The sequence below is a fragment of the Scatophagus argus genome, chromosome 4 (assembly GCF_020382885.2).
Source record: "Scatophagus argus isolate fScaArg1 chromosome 4, fScaArg1.pri, whole genome shotgun sequence".
Taxonomy (NCBI): domain Eukaryota; kingdom Metazoa; phylum Chordata; class Actinopteri; family Scatophagidae; genus Scatophagus; species Scatophagus argus.
In genome coordinates, this window is record NC_058496.1 from 947,601 (window position 1) to 967,722 (window position 20,122).

General features: G+C 42.4%; 1 protein-coding gene across 2 annotated transcripts; it reads right to left on the reverse strand.

The window, feature by feature from the left end:
* Window positions 1-1,598: 1,598 nt before the first annotated feature.
* On the reverse strand, window positions 1,599-17,881 carry LOC124057910. 2 transcript variants are annotated; one of them, XM_046386584.1, is made up of 17 exons: window positions 17,632-17,881; window positions 17,488-17,500; window positions 16,839-16,896; window positions 15,053-15,112; window positions 9,804-9,873; window positions 9,147-9,203; window positions 8,913-8,969; window positions 8,577-8,630; window positions 8,041-8,094; window positions 7,034-7,090; window positions 6,698-6,751; window positions 6,162-6,215; window positions 5,155-5,211; window positions 4,819-4,872; window positions 4,283-4,336; window positions 3,276-3,332; window positions 1,599-2,993 (listed from the first exon to the last, which is right to left on the reverse strand). In XM_046386584.1, the coding sequence occupies exons 5-17, from the start codon at window positions 9,814-9,816 to the stop codon at window positions 2,434-2,436; spliced, it is 1,182 nt and encodes a 393-aa protein (XP_046242540.1). In that variant the 5' UTR covers window positions 9,817-9,873; window positions 15,053-15,112; window positions 16,839-16,896; window positions 17,488-17,500; window positions 17,632-17,881; the 3' UTR covers window positions 1,599-2,433. The 2 variants fall into 2 exon arrangements, with proteins under 2 accessions (XP_046242540.1, XP_046242539.1); XM_046386583.1 differs by lacking the exon at window positions 17,488-17,500.
* Between the last annotated feature and the right edge of the window lie 2,241 nt (window positions 17,882-20,122).

The following is a 20,122-nucleotide window of genomic DNA, read 5'->3' on the forward strand; positions in this document are numbered from 1 at the left end:
GCTTTGATGTCCTTGGTTACCCACGGCTTGTTGTTGGGGTAACACCTTACAGTTGTGGTTGGGACAATGGTGTCCACACAGAAGTTTATGTAGGCAGTGATGCACTCAGTGAGCCCATCAATGTCCTCGCCGTGGGGCTCACAGAGTGCCTGCCAGTCTGTCACCTCAAAACAGCCCTGGAGTGTCTCATTGGCCTCGTCTGTCCATCTCCTCACAGTCCTTGAAGTTGTGGGCAGACGCTTTACGAGAGGCACATAGCAGGGGGAGAGGTGGATCAGGTTGTGATCTGACCTGCCTAGTGGGGGGAGGGGGGAAGAGCTGTAACAATCCTTTGCATTAGCATACAGCAGGTGTATTGTTCTTCCCTCTCTGGTAGGACAGTTCACAAACTGAGTGAAAGTGGGGAGTGTTTTGTCCAGGTTAGTGTGGTTGAAATCACTCGAGATTGCAATGAATGCACTCGGGTGCTGAGTCTGTATCCGGGCTATTGCAGAGTGAATAGTGTCACATGTCCTGCTGGGGTTTGCAGAGGGGGGGACATAAACCTTTACCATGACAACATGTGAAAACTCCCTGGGCAGGTAATATGGACGTAGTCCAACGGCACACAGTTCCACATCCGGGCTGCAGATGCGCTCCTTCACTGTGATGTGAGCTGGATTACACCACCGGTTGTTGACGAGCACGGCAAGCCCTCCCCCTTTGTGCTTACCGCTGGTAGCGCAGTCTCTGTCCGCACGGACCGTATGGAAGCCCGTTACCGTCACATTGTCGTCGGGTATGTCCTGGTGCAGCCATGTCTCCGTAAAGCACATCAAACTGCACTCCCGGTATTCCCTCTGACTCTGCGACAGTGCCGTCAGTTCGTCCATCTTATTCCCGAGTGACCTCACATTTCCCATGACGATAGAGGGGAGACACGGCTTAAACTTCCTAGTCATAAGCCTCCGCTGTTTCCCTCTTCCTCCGTAACTTTTTATTTCCCCTGCATCCACTGTGAGTTTTAATCCAGCATTCAGCAGGGATTTCTCTCGGTGTTTTCCCTGGAGCGGTGGCCGGCTTCAGGTCCATCAGCTGATCCCGAGTGTAAACAATGCGGGCAGCGAGGAGTTTCATCGCCGCTCCGAAAAGTGTAGTTCAGCGACGAACAAAAACACCAAAAAGACCCACAACTTTCCTGGTGTGTGGTAGATAGAAGACAGTGTAGTCCAGAGTAAAAGAAAGTAAAAGGAGTCGCGAAATAATAATAAAATAGTAGAAAACAGTGAGAAAGATCGGGAGCGTCTGTAATAGGCTGCACACGTATCGACGCATGCGCACTGTCAGGACATGATGAGAAACAAGTGTGATCGATTTTGAATTGTTGTGTTCAATGAATGACACACGTTTTATTTGTGTTCATATTTTGCCACTTGTTGTTACCGTTATGCATCACATTGATAACTGTGTTTTATTATGTGTTTAGAGTTTTGCAAAAGGAAGGACTGAGATCTGCAAATAGTGTTTTACTAGGTGAAGATGGTTTATAGTTTTGTGAAAATGATGCTAAATTCAGCAAATGACTTAGACACCTGGCAATTGATTCACACAACAGAAACAGTGTTTTAGCAATTCATAAAAACTGTAATTTAAGGTTCAAAAATTAAAATGAAAAAGAGGGGATGACTGTTATCCTAATAAACTGTATGTGGCTATTTCAGACCCACTACAAAGACAAAAACTAAATGAATATGTGGATGAAATAAAAGTAGCCACAACCATAGAATGAAAATAATAAAATAATGAATCATAATCAGTAAATGACTAATTCATAATGAAATGAAAAAAATAAATGACTAATGAGTAAGTGATTGCAAAAGTGATTGAAGATTAAGATCAAATGAATATGGAATAAAAGTGAATAATAATAATAATAATAATAATAATAATAATAATAATAATAATAATAATAATAATAATAATTACGCATATTTGAACCCTTTCAATTACATGAAACATCTGAAAAAGCTGTGACATTAAAATCTTGTTAACATATCAGCAATGACTCTTATAATAATGACATATGGTGGAGTAGTACAGAGTATTTTTACACATATGAGTACTTCTTCCATCACTGCAGTGACTGCAGGACGCTGACATCATCTACAAGCTAACTGAGCTAAAGAAGAAACAACAGAACAGGAGGAGATCTGTGTTTGTTGTTTTCTGCAGCTCTGATGGTTAAAGACAAAGCTGAAGATCCTGTTAAATGTTTAAATCAAACACAAACCATGTATGAAGTAAAGTATGTAATAATCACCATGTTGGACAATCTGACCAGAACACAAGGACAGAAGGTGTGTGTTCACCTCAGATCAACATTTGACAAACTGCAGAGACATCTGAAGGATTTTGAACCATTAAGAACAGATTGCATGATAAATCCATCAAGACCTATATTGATCCACGTGGGCTCAGATGTTCTCCGTTGTTCTCTTTCACAATTTGATCCAAGCGTGTTAACAGCTCTGGAAGTTCAAGATTCTTCTGCCACAAGAACCTGTACTGACATCTTCTGATCAGGTCTTTGAGGGGTGGACGCTGCCGATATTCTTCCATGAAACCTGGACTCTCCTCTCTGGGTGTTGACATCAGAACCAGTGAATGATCAAATGATCGATCACTGAAGCGCTGAAGGACTCTGCAGAGCTTCAGTTTGTGTTCCTCAGTGAAGTCCTCAGGCTGGAGAACCAGCAGGAACACATGAGGTCCAGGATCACAGAGTCTCACACACTTGTTCACATGTTCCTTCAGTTTGTTCTCAGGGATGTTGGGATGCAGCAGATCTGGAGTGTTGATGAGAACAATTTTTTTATCCTCTAAGGGTACTGTCACTGCCAGACAGCAGTCCAGTTCTCCCTCAGTGTTGACCACAGTCCCTCCCAGTATGAAGTTAATCACTGAGCTCCTCTGAGACCAGCTGTTCCCCAGCAGAACAACCCGCAGCTCAGAGACTGAAAAGAAACTCTGCATTAGTAAACACAGTCAGTGTAGACTTACTGCATGTGGACCACAATAAAACTGGACCAGCAACCAATGAGGAAGTCACAGCTTCTTTAAGGTGGACTGAAGAGATTCTGTCATCCTTTATTAACTTGAAACGTGCAGATTCAGCAGTGAGCTCACAAATATTTAAAAGAAATAAAATGTGAGTTTGTAGCCACCACCTACAGACACTGTAACTCTACATGTTAATGTGGACCACAAGGTTTCACACTCAGTTCACTTTGACTTACTGTCTGGTGGGAGGAATTCAGTGTTGCTCCTGATCCCCACAGGTGCTTCCTCTGAGCCTGTAGGAACACAGAAAATGTGGACATTCATTCTATATCTACACATCTGTACAGTCTGTGCATTAAAGTTTTAGTTTAGACACAGTCTCTGTGTTTATTCTCCTGAAATATGATCACTACCTTGTTACAAAACAAGTAAAAGAAAATAGAGAGCGAAGAGAGAGGAGAGGGGGAATCAGTTTTTATCGAGTCTCATCCTTAAAACTAATAAAATAATTATTATGGGCGATTTCAGCATCCATGTGGACAATGATAACGACCGCCTTTGCACAGCATTTATCTCACTTTTAGATTCAGTCGGCTTCTGTCAGTGTGTACTGTACATAATCCCACTCATTGCTTCAGTCACACTCTTGACCTTGTTCTGTTGTTGAAGGAGAACATTTAATAGTCTTTGGACAAAATCCTCTTCTATCTGACCATTGTTTAATAACTTTAGAGTTTATAGCACTTATAGTCAATAAACTTATATAGTTTATTGATTCATACAAACTGAAATCATGTATTCTTAAGCTATTGCAATGAAAATCGTGAAAATCACGTTTTTATAACCCAAATTAAATCACTGACAATCTCTGATGGAGAGCTCTATGCCACTGCTTTTAACTTACACTTACATCAACTTACATCAGTCTTTTAACGTGTTATTTTTATATTAAATAAGCAGAAACACATACCATCAAAAACAACATAAGGCACACAAGTACGTTTTTAGATTAATAAACGTACACTTATGGATTAACCACAGAACCAATGTTAATTAGCTTTTCCGCTAGCCAAACACGTCGTAATAATAATACCTTCAAACTATAAAAGACGCTACAATTTGAACCCGGTATCAAACCTTACATTAAATTAAACAATCACGAGCCTTGTGCCATATCAGCACAAGATAACTCTACATGTTAATGTGGACCACAAGGTTTAACACTCAGTTCACTTTGACTTACTGTGAGGTGGCAGCCAATAAAAGCTGCTATTGCTGCTGACACTCACATCTGACCCTGTAGGAACACAGAAAGTGTGGACATTCATTCATTGTTTCATCCACATGTAATCTGGAATAAAGCTGCTTGTTGCAGTGACTGTTGGTGTCCACAGCCAACATTAACATTTTCACTGCTTTGAAGGACAAGAAGGCAGGAATGATTTAGAATCTGTTGCTTCATAAAGTTTATTAAGTTTCTCCTCACTCAACAACTCTTCAAACTGTGCAGGTTGGAGCATGTTTAGACACAGTCTCTGGGTTTATCTCCTGCATCACGATTGAAAGAATCACCACGTTGTTAGAAAATACGTGAGATCGCAGTTGGGTGGATTGATGCAAAATGAAAAGGAAAATCACATCCAAACAGCTTCATCTGGTTTGTTTTTCTACAAATATTCCAGTGTTCAGTCCCTCTCCTGCATTTGTAACTTTGTTCCTTCTTTTTCTGACTGTTTTCTGTTCATTGTTTGTCCCTTCATTTTCATTTCTTTTTCCCACCTTCGTGACTGGAGGTGATGTGGTGAGGTGATGTACTTTCAAACTCCAGAAAGCCTGAAAAGAAACTCTGCATTAGTAAACACAGTCAGTGTAGACTTACTGCATGTGGACCACAATAAAACTGGACCAGCAACCAATGAGGAAGTCACAGCTTCTTTAAGGTGGACTGAAGAGATTCTGTCATCCTTTATTAACTTGAAACGTGCAGATTCAGCAGTGAGCTCACAAATATTTAAAAGAAATAAAATGTGAGTTTGTAGCCACCACCTACAGACACTGTAACTCTACATGTTAATGTGGACCACAAGGTTTCACACTCAGTTCACTTTGACTTACTGTCTGGTGGGAGGAATTCAGTGTTGCTCCTGATCCCCACAGGTGCTTCCTCTGAGCCTGTAGGAACACAGAAAATGTGGACATTCATTCTATATCTACACATCTGTACAGTCTGTGCATTAAAGTTTTAGTTTAGACACAGTCTCTGTGTTTATTCTCCTGAAATATGATCACTACCTTGTTACAAAACAAGTAAAAGAAAATAGAGAGCGAAGAGAGAGGAGAGGGGGAATCAGTTTTTATCGAGTCTCATCCTTAAAACTAATAAAATAATTATTATGGGCGATTTCAGCATCCATGTGGACAATGATAACGACCGCCTTTGCACAGCATTTATCTCACTTTTAGATTCAGTCGGCTTCTGTCAGTGTGTACTGTACATAATCCCACTCATTGCTTCAGTCACACTCTTGACCTTGTTCTGTTGTTGAAGGAGAACATTTAATAGTCTTTGGACAAAATCCTCTTCTATCTGACCATTGTTTAATAACTTTAGAGTTTATAGCACTTATAGTCAATAAACTTATATAGTTTATTGATTCATACAAACTGAAATCATGTATTCTTAAGCTATTGCAATGAAAATCGTGAAAATCACGTTTTTATAACCCAAATTAAATCACTGACAATCTCTGATGGAGAGCTCTATGCCACTGCTTTTAACTTACACTTACATCAACTTACATCAGTCTTTTAACGTGTTATTTTTATATTAAATAAGCAGAAACACATACCATCAAAAACAACATAAGGCACACAAGTACGTTTTTAGATTAATAAACGTACACTTATGGATTAACCACAGAACCAATGTTAATTAGCTTTTCCGCTAGCCAAACACGTCGTAATAATAATACCTTCAAACTATAAAAGACGCTACAATTTGAACCCGGTATCAAACCTTACATTAAATTAAACAATCACGAGCCTTGTGCCATATCAGCACAAGATAACTCTACATGTTAATGTGGACCACAAGGTTTAACACTCAGTTCACTTTGACTTACTGTGAGGTGGCAGCCAATAAAAGCTGCTATTGCTGCTGACACTCACATCTGACCCTGTAGGAACACAGAAAGTGTGGACATTCATTCATTGTTTCATCCACATGTAATCTGGAATAAAGCTGCTTGTTGCAGTGACTGTTGGTGTCCACAGCCAACATTAACATTTTCACTGCTTTGAAGGACAAGAAGGCAGGAATGATTTAGAATCTGTTGCTTCATAAAGTTTATTAAGTTTCTCCTCACTCAACAACTCTTCAAACTGTGCAGGTTGGAGCATGTTTAGACACAGTCTCTGGGTTTATCTCCTGCATCACGATTGAAAGAATCACCACGTTGTTAGAAAATACGTGAGATCGCAGTTGGGTGGATTGATGCAAAATGAAAAGGAAAATCACATCCAAACAGCTTCATCTGGTTTGTTTTTCTACAAATATTCCAGTGTTCAGTCCCTCTCCTGCATTTGTAACTTTGTTCCTTCTTTTTCTGACTGTTTTCTGTTCATTGTTTGTCCCTTCATTTTCATTTCTTTTTCCCACCTTCGTGACTGGAGGTGATGTGGTGAGGTGATGTACTTTCAAACTCCAGAAAGCCTGAAAAGAAACTCTGCATTAGTAAACACAGTCAGTGTAGACTTACTGCATGTGGACCACAATAAAACTGGACCAGCAACCAATGAGGAAGTCACAGCTTCTTTAAGGTGGACTGAAGAGATTCTGTCATCCTTTATTAACTTGAAACGTGCAGATTCAGCAGTGAGCTCACAAATATTTAAAAGAAATAAAATGTGAGTTTGTAGCCACCACCTACAGACACTGTAACTCTACATGTTAATGTGGACCACAAGGTTTCACACTCAGTTCACTTTGACTTACTGTCTGGTGGGAGGAATTCAGTGTTGCTCCTGATCCCCACAGGTGCTTCCTCTGAGCCTGTAGGAACACAGAAAATGTGGACATTCATTCTATATCTACACATCTGTACAGTCTGTGCATTAAAGTTTTAGTTTAGACACAGTCTCTGTGTTTATTCTCCTGAAATATGATCACTACCTTGTTACAAAACAAGTAAAAGAAAATAGAGAGCGAAGAGAGAGGAGAGGGGGAATCAGTTTTTATCGAGTCTCATCCTTAAAACTAATAAAATAATTATTATGGGCGATTTCAGCATCCATGTGGACAATGATAACGACCGCCTTTGCACAGCATTTATCTCACTTTTAGATTCAGTCGGCTTCTGTCAGTGTGTACTGTACATAATCCCACTCATTGCTTCAGTCACACTCTTGACCTTGTTCTGTTGTTGAAGGAGAACATTTAATAGTCTTTGGACAAAATCCTCTTCTATCTGACCATTGTTTAATAACTTTAGAGTTTATAGCACTTATAGTCAATAAACTTATATAGTTTATTGATTCATACAAACTGAAATCATGTATTCTTAAGCTATTGCAATGAAAATCGTGAAAATCACGTTTTTATAACCCAAATTAAATCACTGACAATCTCTGATGGAGAGCTCTATGCCACTGCTTTTAACTTACACTTACATCAACTTACATCAGTCTTTTAACGTGTTATTTTTATATTAAATAAGCAGAAACACATACCATCAAAAACAACATAAGGCACACAAGTACGTTTTTAGATTAATAAACGTACACTTATGGATTAACCACAGAACCAATGTTAATTAGCTTTTCCGCTAGCCAAACACGTCGTAATAATAATACCTTCAAACTATAAAAGACGCTACAATTTGAACCCGGTATCAAACCTTACATTAAATTAAACAATCACGAGCCTTGTGCCATATCAGCACAAGATAACTCTACATGTTAATGTGGACCACAAGGTTTAACACTCAGTTCACTTTGACTTACTGTGAGGTGGCAGCCAATAAAAGCTGCTATTGCTGCTGACACTCACATCTGACCCTGTAGGAACACAGAAAGTGTGGACATTCATTCATTGTTTCATCCACATGTAATCTGGAATAAAGCTGCTTGTTGCAGTGACTGTTGGTGTCCACAGCCAACATTAACATTTTCACTGCTTTGAAGGACAAGAAGGCAGGAATGATTTAGAATCTGTTGCTTCATAAAGTTTATTAAGTTTCTCCTCACTCAACAACTCTTCAAACTGTGCAGGTTGGAGCATGTTTAGACACAGTCTCTGGGTTTATCTCCTGCATCACGATTGAAAGAATCACCACGTTGTTAGAAAATACGTGAGATCGCAGTTGGGTGGATTGATGCAAAATGAAAAGGAAAATCACATCCAAACAGCTTCATCTGGTTTGTTTTTCTACAAATATTCCAGTGTTCAGTCCCTCTCCTGCATTTGTAACTTTGTTCCTTCTTTTTCTGACTGTTTTCTGTTCATTGTTTGTCCCTTCATTTTCATTTCTTTTTCCCACCTTCGTGACTGGAGGTGATGTGGTGAGGTGATGTACTTTCAAACTCCAGAAAGCCTGAAAAGAAACTCTGCATTAGTAAACACAGTCAGTGTAGACTTACTGCATGTGGACCACAATAAAACTGGACCAGCAACCAATGAGGAAGTCACAGCTTCTTTAAGGTGGACTGAAGAGATTCTGTCATCCTTTATTAACTTGAAACGTGCAGATTCAGCAGTGAGCTCACAAATATTTAAAAGAAATAAAATGTGAGTTTGTAGCCACCACCTACAGACACTGTAACTCTACATGTTAATGTGGACCACAAGGTTTCACACTCAGTTCACTTTGACTTACTGTCTGGTGGGAGGAATTCAGTGTTGCTCCTGATCCCCACAGGTGCTTCCTCTGAGCCTGTAGGAACACAGAAAATGTGGACATTCATTCTATATCTACACATCTGTACAGTCTGTGCATTAAAGTTTTAGTTTAGACACAGTCTCTGTGTTTATTCTCCTGAAATATGACTATATATAACTCTACATGTTAATGTGGACCACAAGGTTTCACACTCAGTTCACTTTGACTTACTGGGCTGAGGAGGTTCATCTTCACTCCTCCTGGGCCTCTTATGTTCTCTATCTGACCCTGTAGGAACACAGAAAGTGTGGACATTCCTTCATTGTTTCATCCACATGTAATCTGAATTAAAGCTGCTTGTTGCAGTGACTGCTGGTCACACAGCAGATCTATCAGTGGATCCTGAAGTGCTGCACTGACAGAATCTGTGGCAGTTTAACAGATTTGTGGGGATTCTGTCCAGTCAAATGACTCAGAGCAGCAGGTGTGGACAGCAGACCACCTGCCTCTGGGACCAGAATCACTCAGCTGGATGAGTTAGTGGGAGGACAGTTTGAGTATCTTGACTGCTTTATCCGTCAGACAGAACGACACCATCTGTGGTCAATTAAACGGTTTTGGTGGTTTAATGGACTACATGAACAACAACACCTGCTGCTGTGAAAACAGAATCACGACTGAAAAAACTGAGTTGTGCTTTTTGGTCGACTTTACAGAACAAAGTCAGCAGAGCAGAGACGAGCAGAGAGAAACAGGAAGAGGCAGAGCTTCAACCATAACCATCTGATCACCATAGGCACAAACAGAGAAGAAGACAGAGTTGTTGATGTGTGTGATGTGTGGACAGTGAGAGCAGACTGTGTGTTACTCAGACTCACAAAGTCTTACCTGAGTTCTCCATGATGTTCCTCTGCTGGAAACGTCAGACACTGAATGAAGACCTACTGGGTTCAATCACCTGAAGAGAAGATCAGAAAGTGTTCAGCTGTCTTGTTCACTTGTTTCAGCTCCATCACAGGACACAAAGCTGTAGGTTCAAGTCCTCTGCAGCTTCCTGTGAGCCCACGCAGGAGTGGACAGACAGGGGACACGCCAAACTTTGTCTGTCCATTGAGTCACATTTTGAGTCTGTTAGTGTCCCTCACCCTCAGGCAGCTGCCCCAGCAGACAACAGCATAAGTGATGGCACTGGACACCACCGACTCGTAGAACATCCTCAGCATCGTCCTGCAGATGTTGAAGGACCTCAGCCGCCTCAGAAAGTAGAGGCGGCTCTGGCCCTTTCTGTAGACCATGTCCACGTTCTTGCACCAGTCCAGTTTGTGGTCTAAGTACACCCCCAGGTATTTGTACTCCTCCACCACCTCCACAGTGGCCCCTTTGATGTTGATAGGGGTCACTGGAGCCTTAGTCCTCCTCAGGTCCACCACCAGTTCCTTGGTCTTTGTCACATTGAGCTGTAGGTGGTTTTTCCCGCTCCATGTGACAAAGTTGTCCACTACTGTCCTGTACTCTCTCTCATCCCCCCCAGTAATACACCCAACCACTGCAGAGTCATCAGAACATTTCTGAAGATGGCAGGACTCTGTGCAGTGCGTAAAGTCTGTGGTGTAGATCGTGAAGAGGAAGGGAGAGAGGACAGTCCCCTGTGGAGCCCCGGTGTTGCTGATCACTTCATCTGACAGGCAGCACTTCAGGCGTACGTACTGCGGTCTGCCCGTCAGATAGTCTGCGATCCAGGACACCAGTGGGGCATCCACCTGCATCGCTGTCAGCTTCTCAGCCAGCAGAGCCGGCCTGATGGTGTCAAACGCACTCGAGAAATCAAAGAACGTGATTCTCACAGTGCTTGCCGGCTTGTCCAGGTGAGTGTAGACTCTGTTCAGCAGGTAGATGATGGCATCGTCCACTCCAAGGCGGGGCTGGTAGGCGAACTGAAGGGGATCCTGAAGTGGTTGGACCATGGGCCGGAGCTGTTCCAGGACGAGTCTTTCCAGGGTCTTCATGATGTGTGACGTCAGGGCCACAGGCCTGTGGTCCTTGGGGTCTCTGGGACGCGGCGTCTTTGGGACAGGAACGAGGCATGACGTCTTCCACACCACGGGGACCCTCTGAAGACTCAGACTCAGGTTGAAGACATGATGGAGTACTCCGCTTAGCTGGGGGGCACAGGCTTTCAGGACCTTGGGGCTCACACCATCTGGGCCTGCAGCTTTGCCTGCACGGAGTCTCTGCAGCTGTCTTCTCACCTGGTCAGCTGTGAAGGTCATCGTTGGGGTGATGGGTGGGGGAGGAGTGCATGTGGTACCCAGGTGAGAGTGGTCCACCCAGGCTTCTGGGGACGAGGTGTGAGCGAGGCCATCCAGATGGAATGTGGGTGGAGGGAGAGAGGCTGGAGTGGCTGCAACCGTACTGCTGAGGAGTCGTTTGAAGTGTGAATTGGGGTCCCTGTGTCGAATCTGTTGAAAAACTGATTCAACTCGTTCGCCCGTTCCACACTGCCATCAACTCCTCCGCTGTTTGGCCCGTAACCTGTGATGGTCCTCATGCCACTCCACACCTCTCTCGTGTTGTTCTGCTGGAGTTTCCACTCCAGCTTCCTCCGGTACCTCTCCTTTGCCTCCCTGATCTTTATTCTCAGGGTGCGCTGAATAGCTCTCACCTCCTCCCTATTGCCTGCTCTGAAAGCCCTCTTCTTGTTGTTGAGGATGGCTTTGATGTCCTTGGTTACCCACGGCTTGTTGTTGGGGTAACACCTTACAGTTGTGGTTGGGACAATGGTGTCCACACAGAAGTTTATGTAGGCAGTGATGCACTCAGTGAGCCCATCAATGTCCTCGCCGTGGGGCTCACAGAGTGCCTGCCAGTCTGTCACCTCAAAACAGCCCTGGAGTGTCTCATTGGCCTCGTCTGTCCATCTCCTCACAGTCCTTGAAGTTGTGGGCAGACGCTTTACGAGAGGCACATAGCAGGGGGAGAGGTGGATCAGGTTGTGATCTGACCTGCCTAGTGGGGGGAGGGGGGAAGAGCTGTAACAATCCTTTGCATTAGCATACAGCAGGTGTATTGTTCTTCCCTCTCTGGTAGGACAGTTCACAAACTGAGTGAAAGTGGGGAGTGTTTTGTCCAGGTTAGTGTGGTTGAAATCACTCGAGATTGCAATGAATGCACTCGGGTGCTGAGTCTGTATCCGGGCTATTGCAGAGTGAATAGTGTCACATGTCCTGCTGGGGTTTGCAGAGGGGGGGACATAAACCTTTACCATGACAACATGTGAAAACTCCCTGGGCAGGTAATATGGACGTAGTCCAACGGCACACAGTTCCACATCCGGGCTGCAGATGCGCTCCTTCACTGTGATGTGAGCTGGATTACACCACCGGTTGTTGACGAGCACGGCAAGCCCTCCCCCTTTGTGCTTACCGCTGGTAGCGCAGTCTCTGTCCGCACGGACCGTATGGAAGCCCGTTACCGTCACATTGTCGTCGGGTATGTCCTGGTGCAGCCATGTCTCCGTAAAGCACATCAAACTGCACTCCCGGTATTCCCTCTGACTCTGCGACAGTGCCGTCAGTTCGTCCATCTTATTCCCGAGTGACCTCACATTTCCCATGACGATAGAGGGGAGACACGGCTTAAACTTCCTAGTCATAAGCCTCCGCTGTTTCCCTCTTCCTCCGTAACTTTTTATTTCCCCTGCATCCACTGTGAGTTTTAATCCAGCATTCAGCAGGGATTTCTCTCGGTGTTTTCCCTGGAGCGGTGGCCGGCTTCAGGTCCATCAGCTGATCCAGAGTGTAAACAATGCGGGCAGCGAGGAGTTTCATCGCCGCTCCGAAAAGTGTAGTTCAGCGACGAACAAAAACACCAAAAAGACCCACAACTTCCTGGTGTGGACCAGTTGTCAGCCATCCAGAACTTGGACTTTGCTTTGAGCTGCTTTGTCAACAAAATGTGCTTCTTGAAACCAAAAAAACCACTTCATCTAAACCCTGTCTCAGTGCAGATGTAAGCACTTGGTGTTGTGTGTGGCTTTACCTGGAGGACGTCCATGACAAAGTTATGTTTATGTTAATTTTGAGCAATTGTGAAATTTTTCAAACCAGTTTGATAAAAAGAAAAACGCTGGACCCGACCAGCACACTGAAATCTACCACCAGGTGTTGCACTTGACTCACCGGTCGCTCACATTGAGCCCATCAATGGGACTGTAGCAGCACCATAAACCATCAGGACTGTGACACGTCCTGTTTTTATGTCTCACAGCCAATCAGCTGAATGTTTCTCCTTCAAAAGTTTAACATCAAAATAATAAGAAAATAAGACTTTGTACTGCAGTAACTTTAACAGGCCAAACAGAGTGAATCAAAACCAGCCGGATGCTGAAGTTCTGTCCACCTTCACCTGATCGATGTTGGTTCAGTCATTTTGCATTAAATCAAACCAGTTGGACCCCAACTGTACTTTATGTACACTGTTAACAGCCTAATTTTCCTTTCAGCTGATTAATTCCAAGTAGTCCAACACTGATATGACTGGCTGAGTGTTAATTATAGGATTGCACATTATTAATTCATGCAACTGTCTATAACTGAGTTTCAGGCCAAGTATTTACATTTTGTACTGGATAAAGCACCTTTAAAAAGTATTCATTTTCTCGGGTATTTTCTCCCTTTATTGCTTTTATAAAAGGAAACACAGACAATATAATCTGCCTTTTTCTTGTCAAAAGAAAAAAACTCAAAGTGAAAACAGATTTCTACAAAGTAATGTTAATTAATTAAAAATGTAGAATGTAAAATAAGAGTCACTGAGTCTGTGTGGACAGGCCTCAGTCAGGTTTGCACATCTGGACACCAGTTTTTGTCCCTTCTCCTCTGCAGGATCAAGGATCAGGCATGAAAAGCCCTTTTCAAGTCCAGTCACAAATTCTCTATTGGCTGGAGGTCTGGGCTTTGACTCAGCCGCTCCCACACACTCACCCTGTTGCCTTTAAACCATTTCTGTGCAGCTTTCACTGTATGCTTCAGGACACTGTCTCGCTGGAGAATAAACCTCTCAAGTCATAGTTCTCTTGTGGACTCCTTCAGAGTAGTCACGGGTGTCTTGGTGGCTTCTGTCACTAGTGTCCTTCTTGCATGAGGACGACCTGCTCGAGGCAGACTTACGCATGTGCCACAATCCTTCCATTTGTTAATGATGGATTTAACTGAACTCCAGTGGATGTTCAGTGGCTTGGAAACTTATTTGTATCCATCCCCTGACTTTCAGTAACCTTTTCTTTGAGCTGCATGTCGTCTTCTTTTGTCTTCATGGGGTAATTGTAGCCAGGAATCCTGGTGAACCAGTGACTGGACCTTCCAGACAAAAATGTCTTTATACTGCAGTTACTTGGGACACGTTCACTGCACTCAGGTGGTTTCTGTTTCACTTATTGTGAGACTATTAGCACCAATTGGCTGGACCTCTGCTGAATTAGGTAGGTCACTTTAAAGGGGGTGAATATTTATGTAGTCACTTATTTTACACAATATTTTTAATTCATTAACATTTCTTTATAGAAATCTGTTTTCAGTTTGACATTAAAGAATCAGAATCAGAATACTTTACTGATCCCTGAGGGAAATTGGGTTTGTTGACAGCTGCTCCAACCAAGATGAGAATTATAATAAAAACAGAAATAAGAATATAAAAATAATAAATCAATAAAGATTTTTCTTTTGGTCAAAAAAGCCTTATTATTTACAAGCACAATAAAAGGGGAAAACATCCAAGCAGGTGTATACTTTTTTATAGGCAACGTAAATATGTTCACTATATTTGAGGAGTTAAATGACAATCCAAAAGTGTCATCAAATAAATATTGAAATAACACGTTTATACTGTCCCAGCTAAATTCTGTGCTTTCTGATCTGATTTCTGAGTCTTGTCTGCTCAGTGGAATTTATTGTGGAAAATTTATTTGAATGATAGGCGTGATTTTCATCAGCATGTTAGTTTATTTGTTGTTAGTTTATTCAGCTTAACATTAACATTAACATGCTTTAAACATGTTACACCTTTGTAGGTTCAGCAGCACATAAACTTTAATTCAGCTTGGAACAGTTCAAATAAACAGTCAGAAGAGCAGAACTTACTGGAGGGAGGAAGGAACTGATAGCTGCTGCTGTGGCTCAGAGACCTCGCTACGCTTCCTTCTGTGAGAAAACAAAATCCACAGCCGTCCACACACATTAAAGCACATCAAAAAGTCTATGATGAGTGTCTGACGTGAAAAAAGTACAATTATCACAATAAATCCCTTAAAACGTCAGCCGCTCCTTCACCCTCGTTAAACATTATTTAACATATAAAGTGCAGATATTTTTCATTTCACAGTTTTACTGCTGGACTCAAGATAAACCAGTCCTAAACCAGTCCGGCCAGCCACATAACATGTTGTTTTCAATACTTAATATATCAGCAAAAATAATAAATAACTGATAGTCATGTGCACAGTTTAAAGACAGTTTAAAGAGTGTGTGTTCTCCTTCTTTATAAAATCAGACTCATGTGACACAGTTTGACTTTGTGCCACCTGATGGAAAGCAAAGTGTTTCATCCCAACCTAACTGGACTGACCCACTGAAATAACAGTTTAACATAAGAAGTACAATCACTCTAATACAGTAATTCATTACAATTTTGAGGTACTTTTACTTTAGTATTTTAATGTTATGTTATACCTGTACTGCATTATATTTCAGAGGGGAATACTGTATTTTTTATTTATCAGACAGCTTGTGTGATCAGTTTACAACACATGAGTCTGTGCTGTGGATCCAACGATCCCACAGTCACAGTGGTGTGTGGTGCAGGAAAACACTTTCAACCAAAATCTTTCCTTCAGTGTGAGGGGTGAACTGTTTTACAAAGACGTACAGAATATTATCTCTGGACAGGTGACATGAACTGTTTTGAAAATCTGTTACCTCTATTATCACTCCTTCATCTCTCTCTTCTTTGAACCACTTTGAAAAGCACTGAAAGCTTAAAGCTTAAGGCTCTGGCCCCAAAGAAAAGGAACAATCAGCTCCACATCACCATGAGATTCATGTGAAGGTGACCTTAACATCACACTGAAGTTTAAATGTGGCTTTGACAACCTCAGGTGTAAGGCTGCCAATAACCTAAATATTCTTTTAATTAACCTGCTGCTAATTTTCCCAACGATTTGATTCATCGTTCGGTCTGCGTCTTTGGTTCAACCGACAGTCCAAAACCCAAACTCTCACATTAACTTTCATTCATGACAAAGAAAAGCAGCAAATCATTCAAGAAGCTAAAAGCAAACGACTGAGAAAAGACTGAAATGATTGACGTGAGAAACAGTCGGCAGCTGATTTACTTTTGATTGACTAATCGATTAATTGACTGTCTTTAAAACAGCAATTTATTGATGGTCCCCAAATGAAACCTGTTTGATGGACACACTGACAGACAGACAGACAGGCAAGCAGGCAGGCAGGCAGGCAGGCTGACAGACACACAGGCAGGCAGACAGACACACAGACAGGCAGGCAGGCTGTCAGACACACAGGCAGGCAGGCAGGCAGGCTGACAGACACACAGGCAGGCTGACAGACACACAGGCAGGCTGACAGACACACAGGCAGGCTGACAGACACACAGGCAGGCAGACAGACACACAGACAGGCAGGCAGGCAGACAGACACACAGACAGGCAGGCAGGCAGGCAGATATTTTGTCAGTTTGTCTGCCTGTGAATTCGGTTCAGATATTACTGCGTTTTGTTGCATTGTACTTGTACATGTGTAATGACAATAAAGTTGAATCTAATCTAATCTAATCTAGTTTCAAATACAAAGCGCAGTACCTGACAAAGTTACTGTACACTTGTGCAGTAAATCTGACTGTACTCACCGTCTGCTGCCGCAGCGGCCATGTTGTCGCCGTGCAGGAGACACCTGGAGAAACTGGGCTGGAGAACAACAGGTGGTTTTAAAACCATTCAAACATAAAGGAACAAAATGTTCTCATTCAGCTCAGTGAAAAACAAAAGCAGGAACATCTTGTGTTCCAGCGATGACACGAGCCTTCAGGTGCTTCCACCTGTCTGTTTTAACTTCCAGCTGGTACACACAGTGGTAAGACTGTAGTAGCTGTATACTGTCACACAGTGAGCAGCAGTACTCTCTGTGTACTGACAGGTACTGACGTACTCGAAGCCTAGAAGAGACCGGAGCTTCCGGTGTGCGTTGGAGCAGATCACTTTGGAGCTAAAACCTGCAAAAGTCCCCCTTCAGTCATAAGGTCGAATCCATTTTAAAACAGTTTCAAGCTTCCTGTTAATGTGACGGATTTTGGTTCGTCGTTTTAGTTTTATTTAGGGTTTTGCCACTTTTGTCTTATTTCACAATCTGCGGGTTCCTGCAGCTGTCTGACTGTCCACATTCACTTTCATTGTTTTATCATTAATATTTTAATTATTTCGATCCATCAACACGTTTAATAACCTGCACGCAGTTCATTCGTCTGTTTGTGCTTAGTTTGTATTGAAATTTTTACTCACCAACAAATTCTTGCTGCGCCACAAACGACACAAATGAAAGTGAAAGTAAAAGCTGCTCGCTGTAAAAATATAAAAACTACAAACAGTTTTCCATCTGCATTCTCCAAAACACGCAGACCAAAACGTGTGAGCTCATTTACTCACATTTCCTGTCTTTTTGGTGTCGTTCACAGATCCGAGTCCTCTGGCCCCTCAGGTCGGCTGAACGTCGGGCCCGAGACCTCAGCTGACCGACATGTTGCAGGTACGTTCTGCGCCTGCGTGAAGGAAATGTCTGCATACCAGCGGGAAACTTGGACTCGGACTGCTGACATACAGAAGTATTGTCAGAAAATTCTTTGTCTTTAAAGTAAAATATTCAATATGAGGCACAGAGTCTCCTGTCACAGTTATGAGTTATCACCAGGATGTTTGGACTTTCATTAATGTGCTTTTAGTAAAAAATATTCTGATTGCTCAGCTGGGGGAGGAGATTCTAACGTTAACTTAGTGCTGCTGAAGTGAACTTCAATCTGTAGAATCAGTAGAAGGATTTGATATTTTAGGGGAATGTAGGAAAAATTTAATTACTCTGCTTAAGTACAAGAATTGAAGTCTGCAGCCATCAGCTGGTTATGCTCACCTGGTCCTCAGGTTATAAAAGCTGGGCCATGTGTTCACTTACTGCTGAGAGGTGGCAGTGACAGGTCAGGGCACATTACACTTTAACTACTGCATATTTTACATGCAAAACAAAATTAGAGTGTTAAGATAAGGTAAAATAATCTTTTATTAGTCCTGCATGTGTGGGTTGTTTGTGTGTGTTGTAAAACATGTTAAATGAAGGTCTTGATGGATAAAAAACATTATTTCTGTGCTGTAGATACATCATAGTGATTATTTAGAAATAATAAAATGACTGGATGAGTGTTTTATCTCCATTACATGTAACACTGCTGCACATTTACTCTAAGACAATGCAAGATATGAACAATATATCAAGATATCAGATATCAACAAATCATTGATTTAAGTCCTGATTAAACTGAAAACATGTTTCTAAACCCCACTGCAGCAAAATTCAGTCTTGCTGCACATTACAAAGTTGGTTGGTTTCTTTCAGCTGTTGGTTTCCTGTGCTTGGATTCAGGTGTGTACCTGTGATAAATGAGTGTTTTCCTCTTGTCACATCCAGATGACCTTCAATAATCTGGACCAAAGGTCAGTTCAACATGTGGTCTCCTCCTCTCCCCATGTGGTACTGCGGCTCAGTTTGTTTTCTTGGGTTGTTTGTCCTTGTTTTCCTTTTTTCCAGTGATGACAAAGACCTTCCTCAGCTCAGACGCTGAACAGAAAACAACAAACCTGCTCAGTGTAGGAAATAAAATCTGATTCTGTCAGCTGCTGCAAGTTCGCCAATGAGATTCAAACATTCAGAAATAATAAAATGTGAGTTTGGACCTGCTAACAAATGCTGTAACTCTAAATGTTAATATACAGAAGAATAAATGTGACTCAGTTCAGCTGAACACATCGTTTGTGGCAGGAACTCAAAGCTGCTGCTCCTCCACCTTTCAGGTTGTAGCTCGTCTACACACACAACACTGATGATCTTTAACCATCTGAAAGCCAAGCAGTTTTAACTCCTCCTTTGTTTGTACTATTTTTAAAATTGAAACTAGTGAAAATGAGGAAGAAAACGAGACGTGTGTGAAGAGCTTCTGCCTTTGGTTCAGGTGACAGCATCATGTGGAGACGACTGAGTGGCAGCAGGAACTTTCATTAAAATTACATTTGAGTATAACTTTGCGGTGCACGGAGCTCCGACTGTCTGGTTTGGGACATTTTTTGTGTAACAGCTGTATTTTTCCTGTTCATGTTGGTAGGTCATGCTTTGTTTCCTAGAAGTTGCCTACTTTTGAGCACTCTGAACATTTTGAACACATTGAACACTCTTTATCGAGTGGCACGGTTGCTCGTAGCATGGACATTACGATTCCACCTTATTTCAATTACTCCCACAGGGAGGACCTGGTGAAAAAGCCCCAACAACAGCTCTTCTTTCTCAGGAAGTTGAAACGGACTGGACTTTCATCTCAGCTGCTTGTGAACTTTTACAGAGCCACGATAGAAAGTGTCCTGTGTCTCAGTGTGACTGTGTGGTATGGCAGCTGCACAGCACAGGACAGGAAGGACTTAGCCCGGGTGGTGAGGACAGCACAGGGGATTGTGGGCTGCAGTCTACCAGATCTGGACCTGAGTCCAGAAAAAGGCCAGACTCATTGCCACAGACCCCACCCACCTGGGCAACGAACTGTTTGTACCGCTTCCATCAGGAAGGCAGCACAGGAACATTAAAACCAGCACCAACACACTCAGGGACAGCTTCTTCCCCAGAGCTGTTAAAGCAATAACCCCCCTACAGTGACACGCTCACGTCCCACCCCCATACAGGACTTCACACATGACCCCCTCCCCCGTCTATCTGCATACACACACACAGCATACACATAGACTGACACTAAGTGCACTTTATTTACCTCACATGTATTTTGTACTTTATATTTTTATATATATATATATTTTTTCTTAAGTGTGCAATTTTAATTTTCTGCTGCTATTTATAGGTGTGCTTTTAAGCCGAGAATCTGCACAA

Bases quoted from the DNA above. Each gene is read 5' to 3' on its own strand.
- LOC124057910 (XM_046386583.1), bottom strand. The intron at 6,752-7,033 runs GTAAGTCAAAGT...GTTTCTTTTCAG, and splicing joins TGAATTCCTCCCACCAGACA to GCTTTCTGGAGTTTGAAAGT. The intron at 3,333-4,282 runs GTAAGTCAAAGT...GTGTTCCTACAG, and splicing joins TTATTGGCTGCCACCTCACA to GCTCAGAGGAAGCACCTGTG.